Source organism: Dunckerocampus dactyliophorus, chromosome 8 (genome assembly GCF_027744805.1).
Source record: "Dunckerocampus dactyliophorus isolate RoL2022-P2 chromosome 8, RoL_Ddac_1.1, whole genome shotgun sequence".
NCBI lineage: Eukaryota > Metazoa > Chordata > Actinopteri > Syngnathiformes > Syngnathidae > Dunckerocampus > Dunckerocampus dactyliophorus.
Window position 1 is genome coordinate 15429211 of NC_072826.1, and position 18636 is coordinate 15447846.

An 18636-nucleotide genomic window follows, 5' to 3' on the forward strand; every position below is an offset into this window, starting at 1 on the left:
TATCTAGCTATCAAGTGTTCTTCTGTTTCTGGGTCATGAGGTTGTTGTAGCCACTTAGCTATTGCTAAAGAGTCGAGTGGAGAGTCAACTGATTGCTGACAATAACTGTAATGCACACAATTGTAAAAACTATAATCTTATTGCCGACATCACCGTCACTGTAATAAAACCAACAACATAGTAACACCCTGGTTAATGTGGGGAAGTACGTACGTACTGTGAGTGTGCACATGTGCGTGTGTACAGGTACCTCTGTACGTGTGCAAGTCTTCATGTATATAAAGGTGCATGAATGCGTGAGCGTGTAATTGTCACTGAGGATGCATGAAAGGAGAGGGGCTGCCTCCCACCACCCTGCCTCCCTACCCGGAAGCCTCGTTGCAAGACATCCCCTGCTTGAGACACAGGGCGCAGCGGAGTAGGGGACCCTGGGGTCCCGGCCCACAACCCAGATCCCGAGCCGCGGAGAACGCAGACTACTAGGGAGCAACAAAACCCCAGACCCCTCCCATTCCAACGGCAGGACGTTACCAGCAAGGCAGACAGAGGAGCAGGCCGACAAAATATCGAGTTCATTTTTACTTATTGTGTAATTAATGAATTAATTAATTTACTGTTGTCCTAGGTCTAGTTCCCTTGTTTTTGCTGAACGAGAAATCCTGTCACGGTTTAATCTCGCAAGACCTTGTGACAAGAGATCTTGTGACACACCTACCAACTAATCATTCTTTTTTCAACTTCATTCATGTCAAACTCTGTTGACTTGAATGATCATTACAAATTCCCCATCCAAACCGCGCCCCTAACCCCGCCTCTATTTACTTTAGAGATGGCAATTGGTCTGCTCAGCTTTTAACTCTGCGCTTGGAGCTTGTTACATTACACTTCATCAATCCATGGTTTCTGAGTTTCCAGTGATCACAACGTTTACAGGATTTTTCACAGTGGGAGAGCGCATGCAGAATTTACATGCATTATATCCTTTAATTGAATCAGAATCACCTGTAGACAGAGCTGTAAAGCTATGATGGTGTAAGACACATGTGGCGTTAGTGAGCGAGGAGCGACAGGCTTCTAGAGCAAAGTGTACGCCTGGTAAATTCTGCATGACTGGCCTGTGCAGGGGTCATTAAGAGTTAATGAGCGTTGTAGGAGGAAACACTCCATGGCACCATTCACCAAGGTGTCCCGCTTGTGTGTCAGTGCAGAAAAAGCACATGTTGGATTAATGACCGGTAATTCTTAAGGTGTGTTTAAGCCATGGGAGGGATATCTTGATCATTAAATATTGCATATAGGTACAAGCAGTTAATTAACCCCAATGGCCAAGAACAAGCGAGCGGCCGTGGGTTCGCACACGTGTGCAATCTTGGGGCCATGTTGTCACATTAGAGTACAGCTCATTGCAGCGGTGGCAGCGGCCTCTGTGGAGCTCATTATGTGAGCAGACTGTTTAGACAAGCAGTTTGTGCCACATGACAGGTCTAATTTCTTATCTGCAACTCAAACGTTGACCAGACTTGCCCACAATGCACCACTCTATCCGCCCTAATGAAGAGGACATACCACTGGCTATGGAACAACAACAACAAAAAAATAAAAAATGCAGGTCGCATTCCCCCCTCAGCCATTTCATTTCATTACCAAAGCACAAGAAGGCCCACCATTATTCTGTTTGCCCAATTTCATTCACCACTGGAGAGGTCGGATAAGCTGTGCTAGCACATGATGCCATCTGTGAAGGAGGATGCCATCGTTATGGTTGTCTAAGCGGTGTGGCTACCAAGCTAAAGATTGTAGATCTGGGGCGTCGTGAACAGTGTTTTCTCAACGCAATAGACCCAGATTTAAATCTGGTTTGAGGATAGAGTTCCATGATAAATTGTGTCAGCCTTGCCCAATTTGAAAGATGGAACGGACCATGTGATCGCTGCAGTTGTTGACGCAATGTGGCTACCATGCCGAATTGCCTTGGTTCATTTTCCTACTCAGTATACACCAGGCGACCAGTCCAGAGTGTACACTGCCTATCACCCAAAGACAGCAGGGATAGGCTCCAGCATTCAAGCACAAGCGGTATAGAAGATGGATGGACACCCATATTCAAATCACGTTTGAGGATACTACTTCTTAGAGTTCTGTGAAAAATGCTGTCAAAAGTCGGATTTTTTTTTTTCCTCATAGCCTCTCCTTGTTAAGGAACCTTTGGGACAGGTGACTAAGACTGCAGAGATGAGTACCTGTGTAGAACATGGACCCACCTCTCACAGGACGTATGACGATTAGTGTTGTCACTGCGGTTGGTGAAGCAAACTGGGTTCAAACTTGTTGAGGGTGCCGCTCAGAGCTCCCTGACAAATGTTGCCACAAGTGGGATGGTTCGCGATCAGGTCACTGGTGGCACACACAGTTTTAAGTAAAAAGGAGTTTACAATGATGTTCCAACAGTAAGATGCTTCCCAAAAGCCATCTTCTCCCTCACTTCTTTGCTCCACTTTTGATAGAAGCGCTCTAACAGTCGCTTTTGGAGTTGCGGGTTTCCATGATGTCATGAAGGAAAAAACCTCCTCCCTGATACATGATACAACCTCTGACCTGCCCCTAGCGAGATGAGCCCGAGAGGACAGCTGTGTCAAAAAAGTAGGCTTTGCAGCAGATTTTTAAAAATGCATAAACATGTTGTGCTACACGTCCTGTTGTTCCTGTCGACAAGGGTGACGCGCGAGCATCCTGTGGCGATCGTGCTGTTTTGCATCTTTTCATTGTGAGGTACGAAATTGGCCATGGTGAGTCTCAGCGGGGGAGGAAGTGGGAGGGGTGGGTGACTGAACGACTGAATTGTCAAATAGATGTTTATCACTCTTGAATGTGAAGTGGTCATTGAGGAATGGCAGGGAGATGCTGGCGTGCTGCAGCAGTAATGTAATTTGGCTTTATATTGATAGATTTTTATATTTATACTGTATTAAGATTGTTTTGCAAGTTGTGCAACAGCATTTTGCTATACAGTGTTACAATAAGGCTGAATTTGTTTGTTTGTCTGTTTTAAATTGTCCTGTGTGTCCATGTTGAACAAAAACAGTGAACCCACCCAAGTCTCAAGTTTATTTAATATTATTTTTTTTATTATATCGTCCAATGATTTTGTCAATATTGGTTTGTGGGGAGGTGAGACTCATTTATATTGCAATTTGTATTTTTTTATTTTAATATATATATATATATATATATTCAGGAGGTGGGTATCCATGACGTTGTACCATTTTATGTTTATCCAAATTAGGATTACTCATCCTAGGCTGAGGGAAACTGAGAATATTATGTTTTTATTAGGCTCTGAGAGGATTTTTTTGTTTTTCAACGGGGGGACTGTGGCTCATTCCAGATACATTTTGGTGCCGTTTCCTTGAGAGTGACGAGGCCAGGGGTAGGCAACCTGCTGCTCTGGAACCGCATGCAGCTCTTCAACCTATTTGTTGCTCTTTCGATTATGACAAAAGAAAAAAAAAAGGTATTTATTAATGGAATTATTATCCAGATATGTGAAACTTTAACATTGAATTAAAAAAAAAAAACTATATATATATGCCCTTTGCCTTTGCCTGCAGGCGGCTTTTTGATCTGAAGTAAGCTAACCATGAATAAATAAAAACACCAAACACCAGCATTTAAAACGCTGTTATTTGTCAGAAAAAAAACAACCATTTTAGACCCATCAAGGAACATTCCTAAATGTCTTTATTTTTTTATTATATTAAAATGGGCTACGTTTTATTTGAATTTTACACTAATTAATATGGGAAGGACTAAAAAAGGCAGCAAACTGCACTTCTGTTTGTTGTATTCTGTTGTTGTAATGAAAAAAGACCTGTGTTACGTTTGCGGCTCCAGACTATTTTTCTTTAGTATCAGAGGGGGCAAAATGGCTCTTTTGATAGTAAAGGTTGCCTATCCCTGGTCTAGGCACTGCACATAAGTCTTAATATTTTTTTCCATAGAGCATAACTCCTCGTATGTCGTAGTTTGGATTTGACCAAAATTCCAGGTACTCCTGTTTCCTCCCAAAAACATGCATGTTAGGTTAATTGGAGACTCTAAATTGTCCATAGGTATGAATGTGAGTGTGAATGGTTGTTTGTCTATATGTGCCCTGTGATTGGCTGGCGACCAGTCCAGGGTGTACCCCGCCTCTCACCCCAAGTCAGCTGGGATAGGCTCCAGCATACCCCCGCGACCCTAATGAGGAAAAGCGGCATAGAAAATGGATGGATGGAAATCTTAAAGTCACACAGAATGTCATCATGCATGAACGTGTGCAAGACCTTAACATTCCTCATGAGACCTCACCTTTTTGGGGGGCATTTTTGAGAAACTTATTCCAGAAAAAGGGATGGTGCCAACAACGGCTGTTGATGAAAATGAAGAAGCTAAGTTAAAGAGGAACATTTTATTGTTTCTACATTTTATTGCTAACTGTGGGTATCTTCTTCTTAAACTTTTATAACCATTCAAGTCTGTTCAGTTTTCTAAATGGTTTACAGTGCAACATTTTGACAGTGGAACTGATTATTTAATGGAAAAAAATAACACAAAAAACAAACAAATGGACTTTTAGACCAATTGTGCCACTCCAGTCTCAGAGGCAACACTGCCACCCTTATAAAAATGGTACAGTTAGGCGGAAAAGAAGATAAAATGTTAGACTGAATATCGATAGTGTCAATGAGCTTAATAGGCACTATAATTCCTCCCCTGCGACATAAAGAAAGTGCAACCCTCCTGTGATGGCTAACTGCTCTGTGAAATGGCAGCATTGTCACAGAGGCACAACTGAGTGAAGCTCCACATCTGGGCTGACTCATCGAGCTGTGGATTAGAGCACTGCATCCTCCAGCACTGAAGCAAAACAAAACTGTTCAGCAGAAATCCATCAGCGGCCATTTGGCCACGTCTAGCCTTTCATTCCTATCCTGGATGCTCATGGTGTTTTGGGAGGCTTCTAAACAAATAAGCCATCTGTGGGGGGGAAATTTAAAAAAAAATGAACAGGCTTTCAGAATGTTGTGAATGTTTGTGAATGTCGATGGCAGAAGAAACTGGATACAATCTGTGCCTTTGAGGACAACTTTCTACGTTCTATCTGGATTGCTGAGCTTGACTGGCTCATCAAGCGTCGTCTTGTTGACACATCTCAACAGCATGTCTTGAAAACATTACACTAGCATAGCTTTGTGAGCTTAAGTGCTAACATTGCAGTCACATTTTAACGGCAACATCTATGAACAAATGAACAAACTTACAGCTCCCACGTACTGTATGTAGCTGATGGACAGATAGTTGGCAAAATGTCAGGGTTTGTTTTAAGATGTGTAGCAAAGTCTGTTTTTTGGGTGTTTTTTTTTCTTACAAAGCTGTCGTCTTTGAACTGGTTGGCATATACAGTTATCCCTCATTTATCGCAGAAATGTCGTTATCGCGGTTGGGTGTGGAACCAATTAACCGCGATAACTACATTTCCGCGAAGGAGGATTCCATCCATCCATCTTCTACCGCTTATCCGAGATCGGGTTGTGGGGGCAACAGCCAAAGAAGGGAGGCCCAGATTTTCCTCTCCCTGGCCACCTCATCCAGCTCCTCCCGGCGGATCCCGAGGCGTTCCCAGGCTAGTTGGGAAACATAGTCTCTCCAACGTGTCCTGGGTCTTCCCAGAGGCCTTCTACCGGTCGGACTTGCCCTGAACACTTTCCCAGGGAGGTGTCCGGGAGGCATCCTGACCAGATGTCCAAGCCACCTCATCTGGCTCCTCTCAATGCGGAGGAGAAGTGGTTCTACTCCGAGTCTCTCCCGGATGACAGTGCTTCTCACCTTATCTCTAAGGGAGAGCCCAGCCACCCTACGGAGAAAACAAATTTCGGCCGCTTGTACCTGCGATCTTGTCCTTTCGGTCACTACCCAAAGCTCATGACCATAGGTGAGGGTAGGAACGCAGATCGACCGGTAAATTGAGAGCTTTGCCTTTTGGTAGGATTAAGGACAAATAAGGATTCAAAATTAATAAATGGAATATTTTCATAGTTATGGAATAGAAAACCTGTTTACAATCTTCTAAATATGTTTTTTTTTAACATTATTAGAACCCTCTAGACATGAAATAACACCCATATAGTTACCTTTACATTTGTATTAATCAATAGAGTAGATGTAATTAAAAAAATTAAGACATATTAGAGAAATAAAAAGAGACTCTCACATTAGCAGTTCCTTGTTGTTTTCTGGAGAACAGCGGTGGCTATTATCTCTTCAATGTTATGTAATGACGGCTATAGATACGACAGATCGACATACAGACAGACAGACAGACAGACAGACAGACAGATCGATAGATCGATAGATAGATACTTTATTGATATCCAAGATAAATTCATAAATGGTAAATAAAACTCCTGTGTCACAGTAAATGTGTTTCCTAGTGGATCTTAGTCGCGGGCGGACAGACGTGTAGAGGACAGGAAATGACGCTGGAGGTTCAGAGTTGAGTTTTAGCTTGTTGTGGGTTATGGACCTAACAGTAGCCTGTGTTTTTGTTGTGACTATTATGTTATTATTATTGTGAGATAATTTAAACTTGCAATAAATACCTTTTCTGGCAATCACATGTGACTATTGTCTCACCGAATCGAACGAACCGAACGACACATAGTGGCCAATGTAGAATACAGTACTACTTTCACAAAATCAGAATGCTTCTTCTTCCTTGCCTTTTAGTTCATTTAGTTATTTACCTATGTTTATTCATGAAAATTGCTTTTTTGTTTTTACTAGTAATAGGCTATATTCAACCAAGAAACAGTGACCATTTAGTAATTAATTACGTTGTGAAAAACCGCGATAGAGTGAGGGTACAATGTTCAAACTGCGGTGTAGCAAGGGATGACTGCTCATCTAGATAGGACCGGTGTCATGTCCGTGAAAGGTTTCTTTCTATGATGTCAACAAGAAAAGCAGCAACCTAAAAAGCGACCATTTTTGAGCACCTCCTCTCTCAAAAGCGGAGCAAAAAAATAAGCCAGATAATAGATTTTCCTCACGTTGGGTGCTCATAAACATGCCCTACAGACACATATTACAGTTACCACATCATTGAAAAGTCATTGTTGCATAATAGGGGGCCTTCAACTGGAGAACTGTACTAGCGGTGAAGACTGAACTGCTAACATCAGTGTACCAGTAGGTATCACTAGCATGGGTTTCAAACTGGTGTTGACTGTGGAAACCATGTAAGATGCGTTTCAGCTGTCTGTGGGCATGAAATGCTAACGTCAACAAAACAACGTGCCTCTTTTTATTGTGTGTGCCTTGAGCTTTCTCAAAGACACGCGTAATCTATATACAAACATCATTTATTTACTTTAGTAGCAGTACCACAGTTCAACGCATTCCAACTTCATCAAAGAGCAAACAATGCAGCATGTTTAGGACAGTTGAGTTTAATTTTCTCAGCCCAAACACTTCTAGTTCTAAAAAATGTTGTGATTTTCCTGCAAGCTGATCAAAGAACAAGATCCTACCTAGACAGAAAGGCTTGATATCACCTCAGCTCTGTGGCGTCGTCTCGTCATCTACGAGCAGTTTCTAAGGAGACTGCAACATTCCGGTCCACGTTATAAAACTCTTGTACAGCTGTCTCAGCCTCAGCCGCGCCTGTCGCTATTTCCTGTCACTTCCCTTTCACGGCTGCATGAGCTATGTGGGGAGATAACATCCATCCCTGCATTTAATCCCCCTGCAAGGCTGTGATGATGGTGCCCAATCGCTTCTGTAATCAGTGTAAACAGATGTGGATAAGCACCAAAAAAAAAGCCTTTGGGAGTCTGATGTGTGGTACCTGACACTTCTAAAAGACTGTAAGTTCATGCATATTTTTGATGAATAACCAGCTTAACATATCCATTGTATAAAGTGGAGTCAATTAATAAGGAAGGTAATATTTAGGATGAAGCGTGAAAAAAGTTTCATCCAGATCCAGAATTTCTTGTGGATCGAAGAGGACTAAATGTATCAAGATGCTACAATAATTTGCTACAACAAACAGCCAAATATATTCCAATAAATGAATATGATTTTCTCATTTAGGTATCGCAGGAAACCCGGTGCTCTTCAATGAAAATGGTGACGCTCCCGGTCGCTACGAGATCTACCAGTACCAGATTCGCAACCAAACAGCGGAATACAAAATCATCGGTCACTGGACGGATCAACTTCATCTGAATGTGAGTGTTACACTTTCATTTCCATAGCTGCACAATCCCAACTAAAATGAGTGTTTTGTTTGTGTGTACGGTGAAAAGTTTCAATGACTTCTACGGGAAGTCCTCACAAGGTTCATCTGATTGGTGCCATCTTCCGAGTATAAATATCCAAGGGCTCTTTCAATGATTAACTGGACAGAGTGTGATGAAAAGAAAGCCAAGACAGCTTACGGACAGACATTTAATCGCATCTCTCCCTGCGGCATCATTGACTTCCAAAAACAATACTGTGGGTTTGGGCTGAGATGAAGTGATGGCTTTATAGCAGTAAATTACATAAAAGCAAGCAAACAAATTACGTTTTGACAATATGAAGAAGAGGCCTTGGGCAGACAAAAGAGATTAAAGTTGAACACATGAAGCAGCTTTTGTCTTCGGTGCTTTTTGTTTTTTTAAAGAACCTGCTGCTGAATTCAAGTGAGGCGAGTGGCGGTGAAGCGCACTACTTCTTAACACAGAAGCCAACTTTAATTTAATTAGCGCGCCGCTTTGTCTTTTTAATTAAACACCCTTTTAGTGGCGAATGCGTCAGTTTTGCGTGAGCGGCGACAATTGAATAAAAGTGAAATCATTAAAGAAAGCAGACCTGTTTGGAATGTCCAATTGAATCCATCTTAAGGAGTGATGGTAAAGGAAACACAGTCACAAAAGTACCAATGGGTACTAGGGCCACTACACTGGAGAGAAAAACTATACTGTATATACTGTAGATCCAAAAATTGGGAAAAAAATGGGAATTAAGTCAGAGAAAAACATTATGAGAATAAAGTCATCATTTTTGTAGATGGTTTCACAAATAATGAAATAATCCAATGGCTCTCAAAGTGTGGCAGAGCTAGCCTCCCCTCAGAAGATGCAGTCGATCCTCGCTATTCACAGGTGTTACATCCAGAGACGGCCATACAAATGCCTATTTTTGACACTCTAATAAAGCCTGGATTTATGCCGCTCTGTCGAGGCGCCACCGAACGCTATGCCGGATCGTTCCTCTCTCTCTAAACCCTCTGTCTTCCAATTTCGTAAGAACATTTGCAATAAAGGTGACTCTTGTAACTAGGGCTGTCTTTGACGAAGAATTTTGATAGTCGAATACTACTTTCATATAGTTGGCACCTTTATTTTCTAATGTAAGATTAATGTCTACATCAACAAACATTAACCGTAGAATCGAATTGAATCGTATCGTTTGTACACTGCATCGAATCGTATGAAATCGTTCTGTTTTTGAAATATACTGTATACTTTTTCGTATCTGTGTTATATCTGTCATTATATATATAATGAAGTTGGTGTAACAGCCTTACTTGTTTTAAATGATATTCAATAATGATCCAACAATGTTGGTTGTTGTCGCGTGATATAAAAGGCCCTGTCCATGGAAATGTTCCCGGGATTTTTTTTTTGGTGAGTTGAAAAAAATGTGCGTATTAGTTACGGGTGTAAATCTCTCTGTGATAGACGATTTGATTCAAATCTATTCTATATCTAGTTGTCAAATAGTCGACTAGTCTAAGACTAAGATTAAATTCAGCTCCAATGACCTTCCCTGTCTCTCTTTAATTGACATTGTTCGCTCACGATAATAATAATAATAATCCTGGCTCAAGGCCCTATGATTTGCCTTAAGGCCCTATAATACGCCTAACACACTTATTCAACACATTTAAAATTGTAAAATGTAGAGGTACTCACTACTAATGAACGATAATGGAAGATGATCAATAGAACAGATGGAATCGGATTCACGGTCTAGCTTTTAGTGTGGTGATCAGGCTACTGCCTTAACCACACTTCTGTATGTTGTTTGGCCGCCTCCGTCTCTCTCTCTAAAGTGGCTAGCTGTGTGATACGTAGTTCCGCTGCTCATGAGACCACTGGGTCATTAGCCGAGCAGTCGAAGAAGGATATGGACAATTTAGAGTCATCGATAATTTGTTTCTCATTAAAAAATAAGCTTTATTCTCAATAACATAATAAACTATGTTTCTCTCAAGAGTACACTAAAACTGAATTTTACATGATCCAGAAGTTCAAGTGTTGATTTTGTGGCCAAAAATACAATGTGGGATTCCCTGCGGAGCAAAGTATAGTCTACCCTATTGCTGTGTCTTGCCCTTCAGATACTATGATTTGACCTCAGAGAAAAATATTCTGATGAATCAAAGTGTAACATTCCATTGAACACCCCCATGTTGCTCTGTACCACCACTGCACTGAAATGAATATGCCAAACCAACTAGCAATGATACCTTAGTTCAGGTTAAAGCTGTTTTCTCGCTGCCAAAGGCTAAGGACAACAAACCTGATACATACTGTATATACAAGTATCTATTATAATCTGTCTCTGTCCGTCTGTTTTCCGTGCCTCCACCCTCAAGGTTCGTTCAATGCAGTGGCCCGGCATCGTCCACCAGATCCCTTCATCCATCTGCAGCCCGCCCTGTCGTGCTGGTGAGCGCAAGAAGATTGTCAAGGGCATCCCTTGCTGCTGGCACTGCGAGCGATGCGACGGCTATCAGTACCAGGCCGACACTTTCACGTGCAAGATGTGCCGCTTCGACCTGCGGCCCAATGAGAACCACACAGGCTGTGTTTCGATCCCCATCGTTAAGTTGGAGTGGAGCTCTCCGTGGGCGGTGATCCCCGTGCTCATTGCTGTGGTTGGCATCATGGCCACTCTCTTTGTGGTGGTCACCTTCATTCGCTACAACGACACCCCCATCGTGAAAGCGTCGGGGCGAGAGCTAAGCTACGTGCTACTGACCGGCATCTTCCTCTGCTACGCCACCACCTTCCTAATGATTTCCACTCCTGATGTGGGAATCTGCTCCCTACGGAGGATCTTTCTGGGTTTGGGCATGAGCATCAGCTACGCCGCCCTGCTCACCAAAACCAACCGCATTTACCGCATCTTTGACCAAGGCACCATGTCTTTGAGCGCTCCCAGATTCATCTCCCCGGCATCGCAGCTCATCATCACGTTCACCCTGGCATCGGTGCAGCTGCTGGGTGTGTGCATCTGGTTTGGCGTGGATCCCTCTAAGGCCATCATTGATTACGAGGATCAGAGGACGTCTAATCCGTCTCTGGCCCGCGGCGTGCTCAAGTGTGACATCTCTGACCTCTCCCTCATCTGCCTGCTGGGCTACAGCATGCTGCTAATGGTCACCTGTACGGTCTATGCCATTAAAACCAGAGGGGTACCAGAGACCTTCAATGAGGCCAAACCCATTGGTTTTACCATGTATACCACTTGCATTATCTGGCTCGCCTTCATCCCCATCTTCTTTGGCACCTCGCAGTCAACAGAAAAGGTAGGAAGATCCAATGTCTCATTCTCTTTCTTAAATCTACTCAATTGATCTTTTCGTTGAGCATTTTAGCTCCTTATATCTTGCCCAAACACAATTTTTCATCATCACTGAATGATGGGTCAGTTCACAGGATGAGACGATACACGCGATTGGGTCTATGAGAACCAGACGAGATTTTAACATTACTTAAAAAAAAAAAGTACAATGAAAAAAATACAAAAAATACAGTATATGGCCATATACTGCAGTCTACTAATTTAATTTATACTATGTTACTCTTCTGCACTCTGTGTGTATGCTAGCGGCCCTGCCTCCACCCATCGAGACAAACAGAATGTATGACTGAAAAGAGGGCTCACTCCATTCATGCCATTGTTCTATGGAACAAATGCGCCAAGGTGATGAAACCAATGCACAGAGTGAATCCTCTTCCTGCCTGTTTGAAGAGGAGAGACGAGGAAAACAGACACATGGCAATATGTTAAGGCCTGCAAAATTATACAGTTAAGTTTCATTTATTGTGTGATTAATTAATTAATTTATTATTGTTCAATGAGACATTTTTTTCTGAACGAGAAATCTCGTCACGTTTTAATCTTGCGACATCTTGTGACATGAGATCTTTTGACACCCCTGCTGAATGACAAAAATATTTTGAGGTTCTTTATTCCTAATATTGAGATATAACCACTATACAGAAATCCCTCGTTTATTGCGGCTAATTGGTTCCAGACCCGACCGTGCTAAGTGAATTTTGGTGAAGTAGGATTCAATATTAATTAACTGAATATTTCCGTAGTTAGAGGATAGAAAACCTGTTTATGACATTCTAAATACGGGGTTTAATATTATTAGAGGCCTGTAGCATGATATAACACCCTAGAGTCGCCCTATATTCTTGGTTTACATCACATTGCCCTGGCTGCGGGATTGCTGCAGGGACAAAAGACGGCTGCTAGTGAGCTAACAAGTCAGCCTGTCCAATGTACTTATTCTAAACTTAAGAAAGTGTTTCAAACGGAGTGGGTGAGAAGGACAACCTTTTTTTCACTCGATCTCAGCCATGACATGTTGGCTCAATAGCCAGATTCCATGCAGTGCAGGTAATGTAATGGTAAATGGTCTTTCACTTGTAAAGCGCTTTTCCACCTCCAAGGCATTTACCTACGTGGCGACTGGGGGTTCAGTATCTTGCCCAAGGACACTTCGACATGATCACGAGAGGACGGAGCCCGTGATCGAACGCGCAACCTTCAGGTTGGGAGACGACCACTCTACCACCTGAGCCATGTAATCTAACATCATGTCTCATAACATTACTGATACCAAAGTGAGCACAACTAGTATGCTGCCTAAACAATCTGCAATAGAATCCAAAATTAAGTTTAAGTTTGTTGGTGTTTTTAGTTTTACATGCTCATATTTCTCTGAAAGGATCAGTAGGTCGGTGTTACATCGTCGTTACAGCCGGCTTGTGCATTGCAGTGTCAAGACATTTAGCTCGGAGGTTCAAGCTCTACTGCTTTTTATCCTGTTGAATTAAGAAACCATAATGTCTTTTTGGGAGCCATCCCTAGTTCTAACCTGCTTCTTCCACTCTTCCAATCCCGCTCTGTCCTTTAGGGTGAGAGCCACTTCAACATTCCCATGGTAAAGAATGAAAACTTTCTTATGTACTAACAACTCACTAACATATGGGGATACATCGTAGTACAGTGGAACTTTCAAAGTTGAACAGCCCAAAAGTGGCACAATTTGGAGTTCAACCAAAACAAAACTTGAAACCACCATCATAGTGAGCATCGCAGGGATTAGTTCCATGTGCTAGTTTTTTTGATGGGTGAGTAGTTTTACTTTATTTTAGTTGTGTTTAGTTTTATTTTACAGAGTTTGATAAGATGTTTTACACTTGTAATGACACTTAAATATTACTTAAAGGATTGCCTGTGCAGTTAAAAAAGGTTTTATGATGGTAAAAAAAACAAATGAATTAACTTCACATTATTTCTAATGCGAAAAATCATTTGGAAATTCCAAACTTGGAAAAAAACTTGGTGTCAACTCACGTCACATTCCAAATCATGTTGAACTTTGGATTTTCCACTGTATAATGAGTTAACTGGCTAATACTGTAACAGGGAGCATGCAGGCCACACACACACACATACATCAGAAGAGAAAGGCTGTTTGCCCAAACAAAAGTGCACACTCGCATTCCCATGTCAAATCAGTGTTTGTGATCTGGTGAACTACGTACTGTACATGGATCTGAATGAGTGAGGGCGCTGGATGTGATCCAGGTCAAGTGGAATCCAAAAGCGACACGGATATAGCACTTCCATTCATAAGGGATGGTCTGGGTCCAAAGCCAAAGGGGTACAACAATGGCACAGTACAAATGTGTTGATCCAATTGAAAGGGGTCTTTCTGGCCAAGCAACAAGAGTGGCTTTGTGCGTCAACATCAGAGTAGAGCGGGGAGGGAAAAGCCTCACACTGGCATGGACTCTATCAGCAGTGCCAGCATGGGTCTGACAGATGCAATAAATTAATCCTTACCTCCTCCCCCTTTGAGATTAAACAAACCAATGCATCATAATGTAGGGCCCGGAAAACTGGCTGTGATAGTTAGCGTTGTGGAAAAGACCCACTGTGAGCAGCGTGTTTCGTTTCCCAGCATCCCCAAAATAATTTCAATAGTGTACAGCATTGCAAAAAATCTGCATATGACTGCAGACGAATAAATTACATTAATAATGCAGTATGTGACCGGCAGCACAATGTCTTGTTTTCACATGCTCAATGTTGTTAAGCCTCTATGAATCTGCATACGAGCTTGTTCATACGCCCACCTGCATTTAATATGGTAAAAAGTAACGTCCCGTACACAAGCCAACTGGTGTTATGTTTCGGCTACCGTTACTACAACATCACGACACATTCTTGAACATCATGAACAGAGATGGTGCCTTTTTCAAGTGACAGTCACATACTTGCTTCCGAAGATTTATCACAGACACCCATTCATCAGCTGATTTACAGTAGAAAGACTTTTCATTTTTCTTCCCTAATTCAAATGAATTTTGTTTTCAAAGTCAAAATATTATTCTGCCTCAATACACAATAACAGTTCTCTTGATCCTTACTTTATCAGTCATTCATTACCACGCACGGAAACTTGAGAAACTTGGCTGGGAGATTTTTCAGAATTTGAAATAGTCAACCCTCACCACATTGCACTTTGAATTTAGTGGCTCTTTCACGGTTAAAAAAAAAAAAAAAATCAAACATGGAAACGCAAAACATGACGATATGAACGAGGTAGTTGATAAATTAATACTAATAAATACTTACTAAATTGGACCAAATTTAGAAGAAAGGATCCCAAAAAAAGCAAAAAAAATCAGCGGAAGAAGGGTATGAAAGTATAGACAGGAATCCCAACTCCATGAAAAAAGAAATAATTGATATCAACATGGGAACGATAAAAAAGGTCAAGGGATGGCTGAACCACTGACGTACATTTCTAACTTATCATTTCAGACTGCTATATTTCTAAAAAAAAATGAAAAGATCGATACTTTATTGATCTCCAAGAGAAATCGACATTTCCAGTAGTTCTGCAAAAATGTCTAATGTCTAATGAACTTAATGACTTAAATCCATCCACCCATCCATTTTCTATACCGCTTCTCCTCATTAGGGTCGCGGGGGTATGCTGGAGCCTATCTCTGCTGACTTCGGGCGAGAGGTGACTTAAATCACAAAATAAAATAAAACAACCAAGGCAAGACATGAGAGACAAGAAAAAGAAGAATAAAAAAATACAAAGAAATAAACAAATAAATATGGGACAGATCACGTCACATTTGCAGTCAATAATGCATAATGAATAATAATACATAATAATAATACACCATAACCGTAATAGACCATAATTTAATACTGTAAGTCCAGTCCCGTGTGTGTTTTTACCGCTCCCCCTCTGTTGTGTTGAAAAGCCGCATGGCGCGAGGGAGGAATGATCTGCTTAGTCTTCTGGTGGAGCAGGGCAGTGATAGTAATCTGCCAATAAAACTGCTCTTCTCTTGGGTTAGTGATGCTGTGCATTGGATGATGCTGGTTGTCCATGATGGAAAGGAGCCCCCTCAGTGTCCTTTGCTCTGCCACAGATGTCAGGCTGTCCAGCTCACTGCCAATGACAGAGCCTGCCTTCCTTGCCAGTTAGTCCAGGCGTGTGTAGCTAAAGTAGTAATAGCTAAAGTAGTACCAATTTTCAAAACTGGAGACAAACATCAATTCGCAAACTACCGACCGGTTTCTTTATTGCCACAATTTTCTAAAATCATCGAAAAGAGATTTATCAATAGGTTAGATACATTTCTAAGTAAGAATTAGTTACGAACAAATAGCCAATAGGATACAGAGCGAACATTCCAACTTCCATGGTACTAATAGAAATAACCAAGGAAATTATCAATGCTATAGAGCGGAGAGAGTGCGCAGATGCAGTATTTATGGACTTAACAAAAGCATTTCATACAATTAATCAAAATATGTTAATTAACAAACTAGAAAGATATGGATTCAGAGGGTTAGTATTGAACTGGTCAAAAAGCTACTTAGCAAACAGGAAGCAATATATGAAGCTAGGAGAATATACATATGCAAGCTTAATTATATCATGCGGCGTACCCCGGCCGTCGATACTGGGGCCAAAACTGTTCAACCTATAACCTACAACCTACATTAATGACAACTGTAAAGTCACAAAAAGCCTAAAGCTGGTATTATTTGCAGACAACGCTACCGCATTATGTTCTGGAGAAAGCACACAAGAGCTAATAAAAAAAAAAAAACAATCACAGATGAAATGACTATACTTAAAAGGTGTTTTCATAAAAACAGACAATCCCTGAACCTAAGGAAAACTCTAATAATGCTCTGTGGTAATAGCAGAAAGGACCCCTACGTGTAAATACAAATACGTAGACGGTGTGGACATTGACAAAGCGAATGCAAATAAATCCCACATTAAAAATATACAACATAAAGTGGCAAGAAATACTTCTATACTCAATAAAGCAAAATTTGTTCTGGACCAAACATCACTCCTTACTCTCAACTGGATGTTGAGGGTCTCTCTTGGCTGACACGTCTCTTCAACATTGCGTGGAAATCGGGAATAGTACCTCTAGATTGGCAGACGGGGGTGGTCTCCCTTTTCAAGAAGGGTGACCAGAGGGTATGTTCCAACTATAGAGGATCACGCTCCTCAACCTCCCTGGGAAAGTCTATTCCAGGGTGCTGGAGAGAAGGGTACAACCGTTAGTTGAACCTCGGCTACAGGATGTGCAATATGGTTTTCGTCCCAGTCGCGGAACACTCGACCAGCTCTACACCCTTGTGAGGGTACCTGAGAGTACATGGGGGTTTGCCCAACTGGTCTACAGCCAACCAGGCTCCGTTTCTTGAAGGCACACATAAGATGCTGCATACTTCATATCACGTCTTTTGAATGCCTCAAATTTTTATTTTCCCTAATTTAGCTATTTTTATGCTTGAAAGTGCTTAATTTGTACGAGTATGAATATGTAGAATTTATTTTTTACTAATAAAAGGCCATATTGGGCCGCATGGTAGCTGAGTGGTTAGCATGTTGGCCACAGTTAGGAGATCAGGAAGACGTGGGTTCGACTCGCCGCTTGGGCATCTCTGTGTGGAGTTTGTAAGTTGTCCCCGTGCGTGCGTGGGTTTTCTCTGGGTACTCCTGTTTCCTCCCACATTCCAAAAACAAGCATGTTAGGTTAATTGGCGACTCTAAATTGTCCATAGGTATGAATGTGAGTGTGATTGTGATTGGTAGACGACCAGTCCAGGGTGTACCCCGCCTCTCCAACAAAGTCAGCTGGGATAGGTTCCAGCATACACCCGCGACCCTGATGAGGATAAACGGAATTGAAAATAGATGGATGGATAAAAGGTAATATTCAGCCACAAATCATTGATCAGTTATAAATTAATGAGTTTTAGAAAAAACGCCATCGAGTGAGGGTGCGATGTTTGAACCATGATGTGGTGAGGGACGACTCTAAAGGCAATTTTTTAATTGTTTAATACTATTTTTATTTATTTTTGATGATATTATTAGCTTTTATTTTATGCTGCTGCAGCACATTGAGAAAAGTCTTCAAAACTTGAAAAATGTAAATCATGACTATAAATAATTGAGGGATAGATCAACATAGTTACCATTATATTTCAGACTTTACTTAGTAAATGGACAATTTTTATTTTTTGATCCATTTACTTGGCTATATATTTATCTAGTTTTGGCACAAAATAACAAAAAGCGTTAAGTCTTGTGAGAAAAAACACTGACCTGTTGTTGAAGAGTTACTGCTTCCAAATGAAGTAGCCACATTAACGTGACATATGGCTGATTCTTTCAGTTGTCCCATAAGCAGGATTCTTATTTCGCAGAATTACCACGTCCAAGCAAACGCACCTCACAATCACGGCGCTGCACGGCCTACGACAGGCCCCATAAAGCAGCCCGCATTGACACATCTCGCAGAGCAATTAAATGCTCCACTTCCTGCGTCTTGATTTACCTTATCCAGCAATCGTGCACTTTATCACATGTTGCCAGAATACGTCTAACCACGGGAGGCTTTCTCCATAATTCAAAGCGGGACATCTGGCCAAGCTGTGGCACGTCATCTGTGTGTTTTACATGGCATTCTAGAAGAGACTTGACGCCTGCTTACCCCGGAAGAGACAGTCTAAATCAGTGGTTGTCTCAGTGGCACAAGGAGGAGGTTTAGGTGGGAGGATGGGACAAAAGGGACGCTTGGGATAGCGGCTCCAAAGCATAAAGGGCTCAGCTGAAATCCAATCAGCCCACACAAAGAGGTCGCGCCATCATCATCTTCCATGAATGGACTGACGTATCGAGCGCTGTGGTGTATTTCTTCATGAAGGCAAGTCAAGTCCACAACAAACAAAAAGAGT

The 18636-nt window shown here is 41.7% G+C and overlaps 1 protein-coding gene across 5 annotated transcripts in view; it reads left to right on the forward strand.

The window, feature by feature from the left end:
- The window catches only part of LOC129185994 (metabotropic glutamate receptor 4-like), a 217325-nt gene that overhangs the window by 183561 nt on the left and 15128 nt on the right, over positions 1-18636 (forward strand). For 3 of the 5 annotated variants that reach the window (XM_054783744.1, XM_054783741.1, XM_054783742.1), the window contains exons 8-9: positions 8134-8270; positions 10688-11623. In XM_054783744.1, the coding sequence (XP_054639719.1) occupies positions 8134-8270; positions 10688-11623 (1073 nt within the window). Of the gene's footprint in view, positions 1-8133; positions 8271-10687; positions 11624-13246; positions 13274-18636 lie in introns of all 5 variants that reach the window. The other 2 variants (XM_054783739.1, XM_054783740.1) reach the window with 1 other exon arrangement.